General features: G+C 42.2%; 1 protein-coding gene across 2 annotated transcripts in view; it reads left to right on the top strand.

The window, feature by feature from the left end:
- Nucleotides 1–1,687: 1,687 nt before the first annotated feature.
- The window catches only part of CRKL (CRK like proto-oncogene, adaptor protein), a 30,279-nt gene continuing 12,286 nt past the window's right edge, over nt 1,688–19,680 (top strand). For both annotated transcript variants that reach the window (XR_005054502.2, XM_017679300.3), the window contains exons 1-2: nt 1,688–2,503; nt 12,010–12,475. Coding sequence is in view for 1 of the 2 variants with exons in the window: in XM_017679300.3 (XP_017534789.1) it covers nt 2,193–2,503; nt 12,010–12,475 (777 nt within the window). In the remaining variant the exon portion in view is untranslated. The remainder of the gene's footprint in view (nt 2,504–12,009; nt 12,476–19,680) is intronic.

Consider the following 19,680-nt stretch of genomic DNA (forward strand, 5'->3'; position numbering starts at 1 on the left):
TCTTTTAAGTCTTTCTAGAAAGAAATGTTCAACATATGTAATTACATAGGGCCAGGAAGATCAAGGAAATTGGTAAGTTCTGAGGAGCTTAGTGATGGTCCCCAGAGACCAGTTTCAGTCAAAGTAAGGGTAGAAACGAAATGAAGAAGGCTGGACAAGGAGTGGGCGATGAAGAAGTGGAAAATCCGGTAGTGAAAAGTTGCCAGAAAATCAAATGCAGATTGTTATTCCCACTCTCATCCACCCACTGTGAGATCTCTGTGAACTTTTAGGCTATGGAAGTAGAAGCCCAGAAAGAGGCTGAATAATAATAATGAAAATCTCTTATATCATGCTTAATATGTGCCAGGCACTATTCTAAGCACTTTACATGTATTAGCTTGTTTAATAACATATGAGGCATGGAATGATTAACTGGCTCAAGGTCACCCAGCTAGTCAATTGACTGAGCCTGGACTCCAATCCAAGCAGCATGCTTCAAATTCTGTGCTATTCAAATGGTACCCGAGACTAATACAACATGAAAGTATTTGGGGGAGGAAATGAAAACCTGCTCAGGCTGAGTCACAAGAGGCACTAGACCTTGACATTTCCCCTTTAGTTTACCCTAGAAGGGACATCACCTATCACCGTACAATCTGGGATATGTTCAACTTGGGGGGGTGGGGAGCAAAAGGTCAAAATGAAGTTCCCTCGACGGAGGGATCTAAGTATGGTCCGTAATGCCTGCTTCTCCTTTTGGACACACCTTCTTGTCTGTCCGGTTCCGGGGGTGGTGCTATGAATAATCAGGCACCAGTAGCCTGGTGGTTTATCTTAATTGTCATTCATGCAACAAATATTTAAGCATCAGCTCAGGGCCAGGCGTTATGCTAGGCCCAGGAGTGAACAGGACAGATAAAATCCCCGCTCCCTTAAAATTTACGTTCTACAGTGTGTTGGGGCAGGGACAACGACAGACTGGGAGGGCAAGGGTGGCGGGGGAGGGGCAAAGAGGCGTTAAGATTGACTCTGAGAAGCAGGCAGAATCCGCAGTAGACGAGGCGTTCAGGCCACGCCCGAGAGGCGTTTGCATTTCACTTACATCAGTCAAAGCTAGTGACCGCCAGATTACCTCAGTGCAGATTCCCTAAACCCCTTAACCCTGCCAATCCAGCCTTCACAACGCTTATGCCTGTCGGGTCAGCTGGCCACTCAGGGTCCTTCGGGTCTAGGTCACCACGTTCCCACATGGTCATCCCCTTCCCGAGCCACATCGGCCCTTCGGGGCCTGTCCGCCCGTCGGGATCCCTCAGCGCGGGTGCGTGCGGGCCCCTCAGCCGGCCTGGTCACCTCGGGGCCACGCCTCCCTGGCCGCAGATTCGGCCTGCACGTCATGCTTTGTTTCCAGAGCAGGTTTTAGGAATGCCGCTCCCCCTCGGCTCCAGCTGTTCTGCTAGCGCGGGGAGACCCGGCAGCGGCAGCGCCCCCGGCGGCGCACCGCGGCCCAGGAAGGGAGTGCCCTCCACCGCCGTCGCCTGCTCCACCTCCTCCCGGAACGCGGGAGCTGCGGCGAGCGCCGCACGCCCAGACCGTCACGGCCGCGCTCCTGATTGGCCGCGCCATGCGGCGTCACGGGGAGGGTCCCCGCGGCAGCTGGGAGCCGGAGCCCGCGCGTGCGCACACGGAGCGCGCTGAGCGAAGGGGGAGGTGGCCGGCCGCTTCTCCCGCGTCCGCCATTTTGTTGCTGTGGCTCTTGGGAACGGGCTGGGTCAAATCGCCCGGGAGGCGCGACGCTCCTTGGAGTCCGGTGCTTCGCGTGGCGGCTGGGTTCGTGCAGAGCCGTGGGGGAGCGGAGTCGGCGCGGTCCAGGCCAAGAGTGACTGCAGGCAGCCCCGGTACGCCGGGCAGCTCTGAAACCCCCTCGGCGGCCTCCGCTGCGGCGCGGCTTGGCCGGCCCCGACCCCGGGCTCTGCCCTTCATTTCCCGGGCCGGCTCCCCGCGTGAGGCGGCCCCGGAGCAGTCGGGCGGCGGTGGAGGAGGATGCTGCGGGCCCGGAGCTGAGGGGAAGGTGCCGGCGCGGCCCTGTGAGAGCGCCTCGGGGCGTGCCGAGAGGCCCTTCCTCGGCCCCAGAGCCGTCCGTCGGGCTGAGGTGTCCGGAGCGGGCGAGGAGAGCCGCCGCCCCACCCGCCGCAGAGCCGCGGCCCGACACCATGTCCTCCGCCAGGTTCGACTCCTCAGACCGCTCCGCCTGGTACATGGGGCCCGTGTCTCGCCAGGAGGCGCAGAGCCGGCTCCAGGGCCAGCGCCACGGCGTGTTCCTGGTCCGCGACTCCTCCACCTGCCCGGGGGACTATGTGCTGTCCGTGTCCGAGAACTCGCGCGTCTCCCACTACATCATCAACTCGCTGCCCAACCGCCGTTTTAAAATCGGAGACCAGGAGTTTGACCACCTGCCGGCCCTGCTGGAGTTCTACAAGATCCACTACCTGGACACCACCACCCTCATCGAGCCCGCGCCCAGGTACGCGAGCGCCCCCCGCCCCCGCGGAGGAGGGTCGCGGACGGCCCGGCCGATTCGCTGGGGGTCCATCGAAATGTGAGCGGTGGGGAGGAGGGCGCAGAGATTGAACCCGGTTCTCCCCATTCTGAACCAAGTTGTTTTCTAGAACGCATTCCAGGCGAAAGGGCGGTGTCGGGATCTGGGTCACTGGATGAGGGGATGCAGTTCAAAACGCGTTAACGGCGGCTGCGCAGTTACATGTATGCCTCTTGCCTTCCGTCACGTTCTTCTGTTCGGTTATCATTACCGAAGCAAGGTTTTGTTGTTTTTAAACCCCTTACGGACCACGGGCTGTTTGAGAATCCGAGGGCAGCCGTGGCATCCTCCCCTCAAAAACGCACGTCCACACAAGTGTGCACGCCATTCAAGGTTCTTGGACTCCCAGCAGATCTCTGAACTCCAGGTTAAGAACTTCTGGACTGCAGCCTTTAGAACAATCGACAAACGAAAATGCTTTAGCTTTTAGAGACAAAAAGATTGTGAAATATCAGGACTGTATATTGATAGCTGGTTGCCAATTTTGAAGTAAGATAGACACCTATTTTGTAATACGTCAATTACAAAAAATTTTAAAAGAAGATGCATTGGCGTCTCTGAGGACATTTATATGAGTTTTTATTTTATAGTTTTCCCGCAGGCTGAATAGGCTAGAAATCTTCCAAGGAAGAATAAGGCTAAAATGTTTGTTAAGGGAAATTTTTGAATGACACATCTTAATTCTATCTTCGGTGTCTGATGTATTTTTTGTATTAAACCTAATGATTTAGTATCATTTTTAAAGTTACGAACACAAAGTGACCCTGAGCATCAGATATCCTTTTTTCAAGTAAGGTGCATTATTTCGTTTATTTGCTTTAATTTGCCTAAATGTTTTATCAGAGGTTTCTTTTATTTTAATTATGCCAAGTCTGAGCTGAAGAAATTCCCTAGAATTTTAAAAATAAAAGTTATTTCACTGTTCAATTTGTTCAGCGTCTGTTTTAAAAGGACAGGGTGCTAAATACAGATTTTTTCGGAATGAGTGTTTCTGTCTTTAGATTTGCTGACAAAATATTACCCTGACTTTTACCATTAAAAGCTATTATAATTAAGGAGTACCCACTGGATACCTGAGTGTTGCTTCTGTGGAATAGAGATAAAGAAACAAAGTCAGGACAGTATAATGACTGTAAGATTAACTACTGAACTAAATGGACTTTAAAAACTGGAAGAAAGTGATTATAAATCAGATACTATGTAACAAAGACCTAGACACCAAGAATCTTACTGGTGAATCTCCAAGTCCCTGAAGATGCTTGTAATTGGAGGCAACTCTGAGCACAGAATAAGGGGTTGGGGAGAATCTTAGAACCTACCCTAATGAAGTTTATAATATGTTTAAGTAAATTACTTCCCTAACTTGAGAAGTTGAATTATATCGTTAATTTCAGGCATCCCCTAAGCTTGTATGTACAAAGCGTTGTATTTATTTTGAGGTGACTGGTACTATATAATACAGCTGTTTCAAAAAGTGTCGAGTAAATGACTGCTCCCATTCTAGAGAGAGAAAAGGAAATCTGCTGCAGTGGCTTCCCACTCCCTATAAAAACAGCTCCAAATTTTCCGCACACGGGTCTTCCCAGATAGCACACGTAACTGTGTCTTTGGTTCCTTGTCTTTCCTGTAGTGGATCCCCACTAGGCCACTCATTCCCTGGCAGCCATCCCTGTGCTCCTACTCACACCTTTGTACCTTTGCTCAGACTGTTGGCTCTTTACAGCCTAACCCCACCCCACTCCCCACCTATGAAATCCTACCTGCTGTTCCAGGTTCCTGGTAAATAATAAGGCCTTTCCCTGACCCTCCCCCTCACCTTCAGCTTTAATGGTTTTTCTTTCTCTCTGCTCCCCGCCCCAGGCATGTTGCTATAATTTAGTTTTCCATTTTCCCTCGTATATTGGAGGGCAGTCAGTGCACAGTCACAGTGCGAGTTGAATTAGACCCTGACTGGATTTATTTTGTTATATTGAACTTGGGTTGCCTCTCCCAAGCCTGAAATTCACAGATTTGTTTTGATGTGTTTTTTAGTCTTTGTGGAAAATTAGCGGCTAGAACAGCTTTGACCAAATGCAAAAATCAGCTCAATGCGTCTTCCCGTCCTAAATAGAATAAGTGATTTAGTTTTTTAGGCATTAAAACTGAGCTCTTAAAGGCAGAGTTTCATGCCCCTTAGCTAATAGTTCATTTTGTTGTTGTTCTGCTTAGCAAAAGCGCATCTGTATGACTTTCTCAGAATTGAGAATCGGTGCTTGTTATTCTAGTCCAACCTTTTTATTTTAATTTTGTATTTTTATTCAAATATTTACCAGAGAATTATATCCCAGCAATAGGTTCTGGGAAGGCCGGGTGACAGACTTATTTTATCCATCATGGGACTTACATTTTAGAGGACGAGACAGACTAGGAAGTAGAAGAAGGAATAAAACAAAATAAGTGTTGTGAAGGAAATCTAATCTGAGATTATGTAGTAGAAGGGACCTACCTCTGACCCAGAGTGGTCACAGAAAGCATGAAACTACCTAGGGGAGGAAAGAAGGCTTGGGCTAAGAGTAGATGCAGAGTCGTTCAAGAATAAGAAAGAACTTAGACATTAGACAAAGTAAGGTGAGAAAGAGCCAGTGTGTTGGCTGCGTGGTCCTTCAAGAAGAGGAGGGTCATAAAAAAAGTGTTTGGAGATAGAATGGTCAAGGAAATTGGATTTTATTTAAAGTGCAGTGGGTGCCATGGAAGGAGTTTGAGACAGGGGCATGACCTGGAGCTATTACTGTAATCCAGGTGCAAAATGATGGTGACTAATGACATCCATCATAGGTCGTAGAGACAGAGGCAGAGCTGGGTGGAGTTCCTATTTTGGAGATAAGATTGATGTTGCTGATGGAAAGGGGGACAACTGAGGGAAGAGAAAGAAACAAAGATGACTTGGTATATTTGTAACTTTGTGCCCTGTATGTTTATCTTATTAATTACCTTTTGTATTTGTGGTATTTCTGTAGTTAATTTTCAGTATAATCCCCCCAAAACAACACGTCAGATAGGTTTTTTATTGATTTTGAATTACCCTGAAGGATTCTCTTTCTGCATACGGGTGTAATTTTTATATTACACATCATTTGATAAATCCTGTGGTGTTTTTCGCCTCCATTTTGAGTATAAACCTTTTTAAGAGTTTGTCTTTTAGGTTATGATTAGTGTCCAGGTAATCACTGGTTGTTGTTGTTTTAATTTAATAGAGGCTATTTCCAGTTTGACAATAGAATGTTTCAGAACTTTCTGGGTGGGTTGTTTAGATACAAAATACATTTTCTGATGGTTTAGAAATGGGGATTTTGTGTAGCTTTCTTTGCTTATAAAATTCCCCAGTTCTAGCTTACATGAAGGCTAGGGGGAAAATCATGAGATGTAAAAATTTTAAAACTGGGGCAAATTGGCCTTAGAGAAAAATCTCGATTTTTTTTACTCAGTGGACATTGTCCATTGCATGTAGTACGGTAACCTGATAATACGGAACTAACATTTAATCAACAGTCCCTTATGCTCTTGAGGAGCATACTGTTTACTGAGGTTTTTTAAAAGGCCATTTCCATGCTACCTGACAGGGTAAAGTAGCTGTGGGAGAACCAAAAAAGGATGCCCAGCTAACCTGAGCACCCAGAGCACCCTCACACCTGTGAGGCGAAGCCAGGCTCTGCATGGACCAGAGGATACCACAGGCAGCATGGTCACACCACCTTCCACATCCCCTGCTCTAAATAATTCAGGAATCTCAAATCTGGACTTTCATAATTAGAAGTAGGGGAGAAGCATTACCAGTAATTTTGATTAGCACAGAATTTGACACTGAGAATGAGTTTCTTCTTACCGGTAGTTTAAGTCATTTAAATTTGATTCAGATGAGATACAAGAACATTATACAAGATCATTTATGCTCGGAATGAAAGCTCGTCCAGTTCAGTGTTGTGTTTTTATGGCAAGTAAAGTACTGGTAGCCATGTGATTTGTGACTTGTCGCTTGTTAAAGACTCAAATCCAGAGAAATTTTTACATAAGAAAGAATCTTCCTTTTGATCTGAACAGCTGGACTGGATTATTTCTAAGGTTCCTTCAGGGTAAAATGTCTTAGTTCTGATAAGTAAAAAGGAGCTGTACTTATTAGTGGGAGTTCAGATTATCCTAGAGGTTAGGTTGAACTGAGATCATAACAAATAAGGTGGGGCCACCAGGCATGTGGCAACTAGTCTGGAATGATGGCTGAGAGCTCCAGTGGGACAGTGTGAGGCGAAAGGCTCAGATGGCAAACCAGGTGGCGCACCGGTTTCCTTGTCTATGTAACAGAATTAAACCAGGGTTAGGGAATTGGAGTGCCAAAGCTTTTGTGTTTTCAGAAGGAAAAAAAAGATACAGACAGGAATGGGAAAGGCTACCCTGTGTCTTAAGCATTTAAATTTTATTAGCAAGAATTTCAATATATTGAGGCTACTCTCCATCAAAGCCCAGTGCTACACTCAAGGCATGTAATGGGAGTAAACCATGATTCTAGCCTTTTGAGAAGCTCAGTATATTGAACAAATTAAAAAGCTTAAAAGCAAGAATAATCAATAAGGGACCAGGAAAGGCTAGAAAGAGTAGGTACTCTTTCAGCTGATTCTTGAAGGATGAGAATAAGTGCAAGAGGTAGAACAGAGAGTGGCAGGGTTGGCTCGGAAAGGCATAGAATGGTAATAATGGGAGTGATGGGCAGTGAGCTAGGGAGGAAGAATAATGCTAAGTTAACAGTGGGAGTTTTTAAGAAGAGAATTGCCATGGTCAGTTTTACTTTTTAGAAATGGCTATAGTGTGGAACTGGGTAGGGTGAGAATCTGGAGTGTGGGACCAATTAAAGACTTAGAGGAGAAGGGATTGTGAGAAGCTGAGCTGAAATCAAATGCTTTGGGAATATAAAGTAGAAACTGGCAGCCTTTGCTGAGCAATTGCAGGTAGGTGAGGGAAGAGGTTATGTGCTCGAGGGATGATTGGATGATGTCTTGAGAGAATAGAAGAAAAAAAGTGATCAGGGTGAGGGGGATGATTGTTTTCAACAGGGAGAATCTTTTTTCTTTTTCTTTTTTAATGCTTGCTGGAAGCTAGATTGAAAAATCTGGTGGGTTTGTTATTGAGAAGAGTTGGAGGCTAAATAGATTTGGGGGTCTTAGCTGGGATGGAATCCCCAAAATGAGCAGAGTAAGAGGACCTGTGGAGAGGGAACCACAGGCCTAGGAGAGCCACTAGTGATGGTGGGAATGCCCAGAGATGGAAAGGAGTCCTCAGTATTCAATGCCACTGAGTGGTTTTAAAAAAAAGGCAGTTTCTACCATAGCCAATCTTCTGGAAATTGATTCTTTTACCATGTATTTTGTTTTGTTTTCCAACTTTTTATTGTGAAACATTTCATACATACGAGAGAGTATGTACATGTATATTATGTGTGCACTTGTACGTAATAAGAAAAATCTTCAATATCCATATACCCTCTTTAAAAAACTAGAACATCACCAGTACCTTAAGAACTCTCTCCCCCCAGAAGTTATTGTATTGCTTTTTTAACATGAATAAGATTTTGCACTTAGAAGGTGTTAACAGTCAAGTTTAAAGAAAATGTTTTATCTATGGGTTTATAAATGAAGCTGAGAATGCTTTTAACCAAGAAGAGGGAGTTTCATTTTCATTAGATAAGAAAAGCCAGTTACCAGTTAGTCATCGAGGGCTTTGCTTCTCAAAGTGCTGTGGACCATAGGCACAAGAGAGGGAGAGGCATGGGTCTAGTGTGTTTGAATGGGCTTGGAAAACTCTTCTTCCTTAAACTTTAAAGGGGGGCTGATGGCTGCTATTTACATTCTTGATCAAGAAACAAACTGAGATGATTGAGAAACAATAAATTGTTCCAATTTTATAGTACATATTTCTTTGGACAGTAGGGCCTAATAGAAAGGGCAGGATACCTGACCTGGCATCACCATAATTTCATCTCTACAGCGGAACTAATGTAATTTGCAGGGATTTTGATGAATACAAAAGTTTGAGAATATGGGGTGGAAGACTGAATTTATGTCGGAAATGTGACTTTATGTGAATTTATGTCGGAAAATTTATTTGATGTTAAATTTAGGGATATCTAGGCAAGTACTGAATCAGGAAATGAACCTCGGGGGCACTATAGCAATATAGTGGTGGAGAAAGTATAAGCTGTCTTCCATCTTTATCAGATTTGTATACACACCCCTCACCAGAGCAGTGTTGAAAGTTGAAAAGCACTCTCTGCCTCCTTTAACCCAGTAATCTAGACCAGAAATCAGCAAACTCAAACTCTCACTAAAGGCCAGATAGTAAATATTTTAAGTTTTGTGGACCATGTAGTCTCCGTCACAACTTAATCAGCTGTGCCCTTATAGCACAAAAGCAGTCATAGACAATGCACAAGAGAATGGGCTTGGCTGTGTTCTAATAAAACTTTATTTGCAAAACCATGCAGTAAGCCGAATTGCCCACAGGCTACAGTTTGTGGTCCCTACGCCAGAATAACAGTTCTTATGTAGTGTACTACAGCTGAGAATGGTTATTTAATTTTTGAAGGGTTGGATAAAAAAAAAAAATAGGACAAAGGCCTTATGTAGTTCTCAGCCTCAAACATGTAACAGCCTTTTAGAAAAGTTTGCCAGCCTCTAGAGGGCCTCACCAGCAAAGCTCCCAGTCTGTGTTTGTGGGAACAGCAGTGTGCCCCAGGAGCTATGGGAAGGTTGGGGAAGGGAGAGCCTGAACCTTTGGCCTTTATAGTCTTTTTCTGATGCAGAACGAAAATTTGTAAGCCTGTCTTCAATGACATTTTTCAGCTTCAAAGGGTCAAGCCTTCAGTTTTTTGGGTGGTTTCCATGCTTGTTCTGACTCTTCACAGAAATTACTCCGAGTGTTCCTTGACCCTATCAACTGCTGTCAAGAAACCTGTTAATTACACTTTGAGTTCTTATTTGCCTTTCAGTCTCTGCCCCTACTAAATTGGCAGTCTTTCAAGAGCAGGAACTTGGTTTTAATTTAAGTTCATAGTATATAGGGAGGCCAGTAGATACCTGGGTAAGTAGATTTCATTACTGTCAGTCCCTGCTGAAGCTGCAGTAGTGTCCTCACAATCTGTTGGAGAACTGCTTTTAACTTTTAACCATATAAAACAATAAAATACCCTGGGGTCTGAGATGAAACTGGTGTGCTCTTAGTAAAATATCTGCGATTTAAGTAGTACAGTCCAAACTTTTTGCAGAATCTCTGTAGCCTCTGAAATAGGAACAGGGGTGTACCCTAAAGGGAGTGAGGAGCTAATTGTTTGCTCAGTACTGATCAGGAACTCGTGAATGTTTCATACACAATTTGACATTAATTCTCACACATCAGAAAGATGCAGGATTTATTCCTGAGGGTGACCAGCTTAGAGGTTATGAGTGAGAACTCTAAAACCAGACTGCCGGAATGCAGATCTAGCTCTGCGTTGGCTTCCTCATCTATAAAATTGGGATAATAACAGCATGTACTGCACAGGATTAGTGTGAGGGTTAAATAATGTAATGTCTGTAAAAAAGACTGCAAACCGAAGTGCCTAGCATAGGTAATAAGTATCAATTCTTTGTTACTGTTGCTGCTCCTCCTACTACAGCTATTGCTTATTAGATGTACTGATATTAAGCAATTTGCTCCTTAGTTACCATGTTAATAAGGTCTCTGAGGTTTTAAATCAAGCTCTTAATCACCATGTTATTCTGACTACTGTGAAGCTAGTCATTTACATTAAAGATGTGAACTTTGCCAAATTATGTTAGTGTGGCAGTATACACCAAGGGCTGTGAAAATGTTCGTGTTCTTTAATCTGGGAATCTAGGCTTTTACCAAAATATCTAATATAGGGAACATATGCCCGAAAGAGTTTGTGATACTAAGGGAGAAAGAAAAACGAAAACACGGGTGCGTCATTGCAGCGGGCTCAGGGAAGGAAATGTTACCTTGCATTGAAGTGATCAGAGACCAGTGATGTGGGGAAACGCCTGTGGTAATAGGCAGCAAAACCACCACAGGCACACCCAAGATTCTTTAAGAAAACCATAAACTTGGCTATGGAGGAGTGAAAAATGGGAAGGAGAATTGTGGCTATGGGATTTTTTTTTTCTCTTTTGCTTTCCTTTATTTTCCCCCGAATATTATAATATAGGAACATTTTTTTAAAGGAAAACTAATTTTTAATCCAAATGCTTCAACATAAGAGATTGCATTATGTGAAATAACTTTCTAGATCATTAATTGGGGGAAAGAAAGAGTGGCCATGAGCTAATAGAAGATAAAACAAATGGGAATGGACAGTGACTGTAATGGGGATTGTGGGGGGAACTTGGTGAAGGGGGGAGCCTAGTAAATACAACGTTCTGAAAAAAAAACAAAAACAAATGGGAAACCGTCAACCATGGTTATGTTCAGGCATATCCTATATCCTACTCCCTCAGGGCTGTTACAGAACTGAGCTCTGGTGATGGTACTGCAGGCAATGCAGACTCTGGATAAAGCCCAGGGTTTGTTATTCTCGTGGCAATTGGGGGCTTCAGAAAAGTTAGGGGAGGAAAAAAAGCAATGGTAAAATATTTTTTTCCAAAACATGGTGTGTTGCAACTTCCCAGAGCATGTCTTAGGTGGAAGACCTCTGCACTACTTTGGCACAAAGGGCATTATAGATGGGAGTGTTACTGGAGAATAGGGGTGTGGGGGGGTGCATTCTCCAGGGCACTTGACATGTACCCAGTGAATCTGAGCAGGCAAAAGGGGCTGCTGGTGTCTGTAGACTGATGCTTAGATGAGAGCTCTTGCCTGTGAGTTTTGCAGTGAAAACTTCCCACATTTTCATTTTGATGCCCAGATGATGATTCCTGTATGAGGTGCAATATGGGTTTGTTTGTTTTTAATTTGGCAAGCGTATAAACCCTTCTTTGGTTTTTCATATTTTGAGGGACAAAGAGGCCGTTGTCATTTTCTCTAGATGCCCATGGAAGTATGCCGGGTGCATGCCACACAGATTGGGAGTGGGAGGAAGAGAGTGGGTGATTGTGACAGGGTCCTAAGGAAGGCAGCTACTGAACTTAATTTCAGAGAGGTATATCTCTATGTGTAAACAAAAGGTTCCTATAAAACAGAGATGGGCTGTCTGTGTGTGTATGCACTTGACATGTAATTTAAAAAGACATTCAGGATACTAACGTCCATTGCAGAACAAGCTATAGAACACACAACAGTGTGACAGAATCTTCGTAACTACTGAGAATATATTGAGGGAATCAGTTCATTATAGAGGAGAATGGTTTATTTAAAAGTTTGGCAAACACTGATATAGAGTAAGATCTTTCTCTTAATTTTCTTTCTTTCTTAAGGTATCCAAGCCCACCAATGGGACCTGTATCAGCACCCAACCTGCCTGCAGCAGAAGAAAATCTAGAATATGTACGGACTCTCTATGATTTTCCTGGGAATGATGCTGAAGACCTGCCCTTTAAAAAGGGTGAGATCCTGGTGATAATAGAGAAGCCTGAAGAACAGTGGTGGAGTGCCCGGAACAAGGATGGTCGGGTTGGGATGATTCCCGTCCCTTATGTTGAAAAGCTTGTGAGATCTTCACCACACGGAAAGCATGGAAATAGGAATTCCAACAGTTACGGGATCCCAGAACCTGCTCATGCATATGCTCAACCTCAGACCACAACTCCTCTACCTGCAGTTTCCAGTACTCCTGGGGCAGCAATCAACCCTTTGCCATCCACACAGAATGGACCTGTCTTTGCAAAAGCAATCCAGAAAAGAGTACCCTGTGCATATGACAAGACGGCCTTGGCATTAGAGGTAAAATCTACTAAGGCTGGTTTTGGGGGCCTTTAACATTTGGTTATCATTTTTAGTTTCAGTTTCGTTTCTGCAAAGTAATGACTGCTTGTTGAAGGTTATATTCAGGAATAAGGGATAAGAGAACTGGGTGATTTTGGAAAGCACTGTGCATGTTCCACATGACTCTTTTGTCTTTTCCTACTCCTTGTTTCTCCAAGTTCCCAGCTATTTGCTCTTTTTTTCTACCCCAAAACCCTTATAGATTTCATCCCGCAATAGTTGCTTTTCTTTCCAATAAAGAAAGGTGATGGTTAAGACTCATGACCTAAAAGACTTCTACAGTTTCATACTTGTTACATGATGATTAGTTGAAAATAAGAAATGTCTTAGAATTCCTCTTCAGCTAGACAGGAGTAATTTGTAAATATTTCAGACCTTATTAAAGATTTTATAAATTATAATAGCATAAAATAGAACTTGAACACTTTAATCACCAAGTGATGTTCTTCCAACTAGATATTAGTTACCTTTAAGAAAAAGACTCCCAAAGCTTTAGCACATTATGGCTTGCTGAAATACAGAGAAGTCCTGAAGGCCACTGTTGATAAGCCTGTTGTGGGGGTAAGAGAAGGTGGAAGTTCTGTGAGACATTTGATAAACCCAGAGTGACCATATGTGATGACAGACCCCATAGTGGACCTGGGGAAAGAACAGAAGAATCAGAAAAATTAAGTGTGTGTGTGTGTGTGTGTGTGTGTGTGTGTGTGTGTGTGTGTGTGTGTGTGTGTGTGTGTGTGTGTGTGTGTGTGTGTGTGTGTGTGTGTGTGTGTGTGTGTGTGTGTGTGTGTGTGTGTTTTATGAGGATACTCCTTTAATTACCAATGTGTGTGTGTATTTTATGAGGATACTCCTTTAATTACCAATGTGTGTGTGTATTTTATGAGGATACTCCTTTAATTACCAAAAAGGAAAAAAAACTAAGTATATTTTTAGACGAACAGTCCCATATATTGTTTGTGTTGTTATTTATTTTACTGAGGTATAAAATAACAACAGAGGTAGGCCCTAAGTACTAATTGTATCAGAACGTGGGATTTGGTGCCAAAAATCCCAGTTCTTTCATTCATTGATAATTTGTGAAAATGCTTTGTGAACCACAAATTGTAGGGCAAATGAGTAACATAATATGATTCCAGTTACAATACTATGATTTCTTAGTATTAGCAAATTGTATGTATTTTAGAGAAACTGAGATTAAGTTAGTGATTGTTCTCTGTATGTTCACCCCAAGGTCAAAGTAGGGCAGGGTTGGGAGACAGTCCAGGTACATAGCAGAAGGATGAAGTAATGGAGCCTGTTGTTTCATAAAAGCAAAACTTAATCCACAAAACAGTCTGCCTACAGAGAAAAGCTAGCTATAATTGGTTTTGTGTGTATTTTTTCATTGGTTATTCTCGTTTTCTCTGGACCAGGAATAATACCTGAGTGAAATATATCTGAAAGTTTGTTTCAGAGTCTGTAGTACTTCTTCCTCTCACATTGGCTGTAAGGAAAGGGTGAGCATCTGAGTCTTGTGGCAGGGGTCAGGGTCTGGGGAGACCCAGGTGCTTTATATACTTCTCAGTGGAAGAACAGGAAAGAAACCAGAGGAAGCAGCCAACCCAGAGGCCTGGCTGAGTAGGCCATCCAGCTTTTTCATCCCACACAGACCTGCCCCTGCACAGGTACATACCACTAGCCTGTCCACACCTTAAAATACTTTGGGATAGTCTGGGCTCTAAATTCCATCCAGTTTCAGCCTTTTGAGTCATTGTCATGTCTGTTATCTGATCATATTGAGTAGGGGGTTAGAATTCAGAGAGTTGTTGTGACTCAAAATCAATGATCAATGATCAGTGATGGATATTTTAAGGAAACCTATATGCTTTCCCATTATGCAGCTCTGCTAGTCTCAGACCCCAGAGAGAGGTCTCCACACTTGAGCCACCTCATGACACTAACCCAGCCATGTAAGTGTCATCAAAGGCTTTGGTGTGTCACTGAGACCAGTGTAAGTAGGACCCAAGAAATACACCTGTGCCAAATTCCACTTAATGGTATTTCCCATTTTTGTATATTTAAATGAGACTTATGGCTATGGCATAAGTAAATAGTTCTTTGAATTATGTTAGCTTCAAAACTTAGTGGTCCCTGTCTGATCTTGCTAAAACAACTCTCTTGGGACTGTTAAAATTAGGTTACCCAGAAAAGTATTAAAATTAAAATGAGGAAGGTGAGACAAGTAGGACAAAATGTGCCAAGAATTGAAGCTTTGTTATTCCCCTTGATAGTATTACAGGGAATGATGGTGGCTTGGGTGAACTTTATTTCTTAAAGTATTTCACAAGATTCTTTTTTCCTTTTTTTCCCATATAACTTGATTTTCAAAAGAATGTTCCTACAAATAAAGAGATATTTTAAAACAGGTCCGTTAGTCATTTTCCCCTCTTGTTCACCTCTTTTAAAGAGTTGCATTGACCCCTGGGATTTTATTTGAAGGGGGATACTTGGTACCTGTGTAAGGTGAATTGCAGTAGATAGTCCCCCTCCTTGAAAACGGCAGAGCTCTCCCATGCCTTTGGTGTAGTAGGGCTGGAATGGTTCATGGGAGGCAGGTCACACCCTGCAAGAACATTCTCAGATTAAAGGAAGCAGTGTAGCCCTTTCAAAAGTAGATCATTGACCAGAGGAAAGTGTTTAGAGCAAAGGTGCTATTGTCATAAAATTCCTGTTGCGAAGTGTGTTCTCTGACCCAGTGGCGAAGCACTATGGTTAGGGCATTCAAGCCCAGTTTTCCTGGTGTGCTCTTAGGCAAGTTACTTAAATCCTTTGATCCTACAAGGCACCCTGGTTCTGAGAGTTGATGTGAGTTTGCTCATTAATCATCCATTCATGAAGCCAACCCCGGAGGGATATCTTGTAGGGTCTTGCCACCCAGGAGCTTAGTGAAAGAATAGGGACAGAAACCAGCAGTGTGGTAAGTGCTCTAATAACAGAGTAGGAAAGAGGGGGGGTAGGGGTAGGACATGGGAGTGGTCTGGGAAGCTTCTTGGAGGAGGTGTCCCTTGAACTGAGTTTTGAAAGATGAATAGAAGTTAACTGAGGAAAGGCATTCCTGGCAGAGAAAAGAACTTGTATGAACAAGACTAACACCACTGAGTAGCTGCAGGTTGGTGAGAATGCTGGGGATCTGGTGGGCAGAGGGCAAAGTGGCAAAAGACAAAGCAGGGGAAGTGGGCTGTTGCTGTATCACCAAAGGGCTAAGCTGAAGAGATTGACAGTGTTCTTGTGTTCACTACATTGAGGCATGAAATATTCAGTTTCTCATAACTGGAGGTTCTGAAGTTTGTGGGCGATTTTACCTTTTTATTTATTGATTTTTAAATACTTTAGAGCAAATGCTTGAGTCTCCCTATAATAATAATCATTCTCAAACACTTGTATTCCACTATACTTTCCTGATTAGAAAAGAAAGGGAAGAAATTTTTTAGCACCTTCAGAATTGTCCTCAATTCTGGGCATACATCTGTGAGTATTTGCTGTATGTATGCAGGTGTCTGAAATGGAGCTGAAGTAGAACATTCCCTTGTGATGTGTGTTAAGAAAACGGTGACATGAGGGAAGGGGTCTTTGGGAATCAAAGATACTGTGGAGGAAGAACTGTTTCTCAGATTGCAAGTGAGGCTTAAAGTGATTTGGAAGGACTTGAGATAAATCAAGAAGCAAGGCAAGTTACAGTGATACTTAGATCATTTAGTTGAACTGCCTTCCTAATGCTTTTAGCTTTCTACAGTATCTAAGTCCATTGGTCCACAAGTCTCAACTTAGATAGCTCCAGAAACATTCACTCCTTCAGCAAAGGTTTATTGAGTGCTTATTATGTGGCAGGGATTGTTACAGGAGTTTGGAGTTCACTTTCTGTCTTATACCATCTGTACAGTTCTCTAAATCTTCTAAAATCCTGATTATGTCATCTAACATTGATTACTGCCTCAGTTTCAGGTTAACTGCAGATTTCACAAAAGCGCAATCCAGATCTTTATGCTCAAGTCCTGCTCTTCAGCCTCTCCTGATCTGTGTCACATATCTAAAAAAAGACAGTGAGTTTGGTCTGCATGACCTGTTCCTGATCAAGCTCCTGCTGCCTTCCAACTACTCTATTTCCTTTATCATTCCTGTAAACCATGTGTTTGCTGATTGCTTCCAGAATTTTGTTCTGATTTGATTTCAAGCTCACCTTTTACATTTTATATATTTGCCATTATCACTGTTGTAACAAAAAACAAGATACTTGACCCTTCATAGGTATGCCAGTGCTGTGATGTAATTCTCTGGCAGGTGACCAGTGTTGGACTCATTCCTTCTTGCCAGTATATTTGGCCAATACTTAGATATCTGTCCTTATCAGAATAAGGACATATTTTCATCTTTGGTGCATTTTCTTTTTATGACACTCAAAACTTCTTTGAGCTCACCAGCATTCCCAAGATACTTAGTCTTCACTCCCACTGGGGTCATCTGTGATTGTGTTGTGTAAATTTCTTCTTGCATTGTTGTCTCCCTCTTTTGAAATTCCTGGTCATTGGATTACATCTGGTCTCAGAATCTTTTAAGTCTGCCTAAGGCCCATGGTACCACTTCCTTCACTGACTGACTTGGAATTCTCAAGTTTCTACTTTAACCAGTTGGTTTTGTTGGTTAGAATTAAATTCACATTAGGAGTTTCTTCATCCCTTCTAGTTATAAATAGGAGGTTGTCCACAGAGCAAATCAAGGTTTCAGTAATTCCAAGTGTATTTTTTTACCTCTCTGAAATCATCTATGAGTTCCTCTGGCTGTATGACTTGTAGTTTATACCCATAGTGATGTCAGGTCTGTACATGTTTGTCATCAAGCATCTGACTCAGTTCTAGAGATCCATACAGGGTCATAGCCTGCAAATGTAATGGGGCCTCTCTGTCTCACTTCCTGTCACTTGGCAGCCTTGATTCCCCTTCTCACCAAGGCCCACAAGATGCACATGAGCTTGTATTCACCTTCTCAGGTAAGAATCTCAGGGACTTTTCATCGGGACTGACAAGCTCCTCCCCACACTCACTGCTGTAATTCAGTTGTCCTTAACAGCATCTAGTTTCAGGAATTTGGTTTACTCCAGTTCTGTACCAAAAGTGCTTTTCTTCCTTAATTACAGTACTTTATCAAAAGTAGGGATCTTTAGAAAGTCCTTTAGAATTTTACAAAGTTCTTAGATTTTTCTTCTTGTAGCATAGCATATTCTCTTTGGGTTGTGAACTAGAGAACATCATTATTAAAATGTTTTTGTTCCTCTTCCTTAATATGTAAACTGGGTGAAAATACCAAGAAACTGAGGTCCTAGTGTGATTCAGGCAAGGCCCGTCCCTTGTCTGGGCACTATGCCTACCTCAGTTTTCTGTATGTGGTAATAGCTGTTGAGTAAGAACCATCAGCTAAGGGCTTCAAAAAAAGTATTTTAGTTAATCCACACGGCTGCCCTATGGGGTAGGCGGCGCCAGTCCCATTTTATGCACTTGGAACTAATTTGATGAGTCTTACAGGTGGTGTATAGCAGAGCTAGGACCAGCCCAAAGTAGTTTTTGTTTTTTGTTTTAACAGCTTTATTGAGATACTCACATATCATACAATTTACCCTTAATTTAAAGTGTATGACTTGGTCTTTGGCATGTTATAGTCATTGCTTTTTAAAAGTATCTATAACCTTCATAAGAGTGTATATCAATGATACCTTAATTTTAAAAAAAGTATGTGTAACAGAATTCCCATTTTTAAGTGTACAATTCAGTGGGATTATATTCACAATGTTGTGTAGCCATCACTACTATCTATTTCCAAAACGTTTTCATAACTTGAAACAGAAACTCTGTAATCATTATGTAGTAACTCCCCGTTCATCCTCTCCTGAGACCCCAGCAACCTCTAATCTACCTTCTTTCTGTATGAATTTGCCTATTCTAGGTGCCTCATATAAATGGAATCATACAGTATTTGTCCTTTGGGTCTGGCTTACTTAACATAATGGTTTAAGGTTCATGCATGTTGTAGCATATATCTTGATTCTTCTACGGCCAAATATTTCATTGTGTGAATGTATACCACATTTTGTTTATCCATTCATTAGGTATGGACATCAGAGTTAGTTCTACCTCTTGGTTATTGAGAATAGTGTTGTAAACACTCATTTACAATTGTCTGAATACCTGTTCGCCTCTTTTGGGCATATGCTTAACAGTGGAATTGCTGAGTCATGCGGTAACTCTTTAAATTTGAGGACAGCCAAACTGCTTTCCACAGTGGCTGCACCATTTTATAATCCTACTAGCAATGCACGAGGTTTACAAGTCTCCACATACTCGCCAACACTGGTTATTTTCCACTTTTAAAATTTTGATTTGCATTTCCATAATTACTAATGATGTGCTTCTTGGCCGTTTTTATATCTTTGGGAAATGTTCAAATCCTTTGCCTATTTTTTAGTTTTCTTTTTTGTTGTTGAGTTTTAGGAGTTCTTTATATATTCTTGAACTCTCAGTTCTGTTCCATTGGTCTGTATTTCTGTATGTATGCCATATCTCACACACACGCTGTTTCTGTTACTATAGCTTTGTGTAGCAGTTTTGAAGTCAGAAAGTACAAGTTTTCCAACTTTGTTCCTTTTCAGTATTGTTTTTGTTATTTGGGGTGCCAAGCAATTCTCTGTGAATTTAAAGATCTGCTTTTCCATTTCTGCCAAAAAATGGTTAGAACTTTGATGGGAATTGTATTGGATTTGTAAATAAATCACTTTGAGTAGTGTTGACATCTTTTTTTTTTTTTAGCTTTTTTTTTTTTTTTTTTGAGAGGGCATCTCTCATATTTATTGATCAAATGGTTGTTAACAACAATAAAATTCAGTATAGGGGGGTCAATGCTCAATGTACAATCATTAATCCATCTCAAGTCTAATTCTCGTCAGTCTCCAATCTTCTGAAGCATAACGAACAAGTTCTTACATGGTGAACGAATTCTTACATAGTAAATAAATTCTTACATGGTGAACAGTACAAGGGCATTCATCACAGAAACTTTCGGTTTTGATCACGCATTATGACCCATAAACAATCAGGTCAAATATGAATATTTGTTTGATTTTTGTACTTGATTTTTAT

The sequence above is a fragment of the Manis javanica genome, chromosome 15, assembly GCF_040802235.1.
Source record: "Manis javanica isolate MJ-LG chromosome 15, MJ_LKY, whole genome shotgun sequence".
In the NCBI taxonomy this organism is placed as follows: Eukaryota; Metazoa; Chordata; class Mammalia; order Pholidota; family Manidae; genus Manis; species Manis javanica.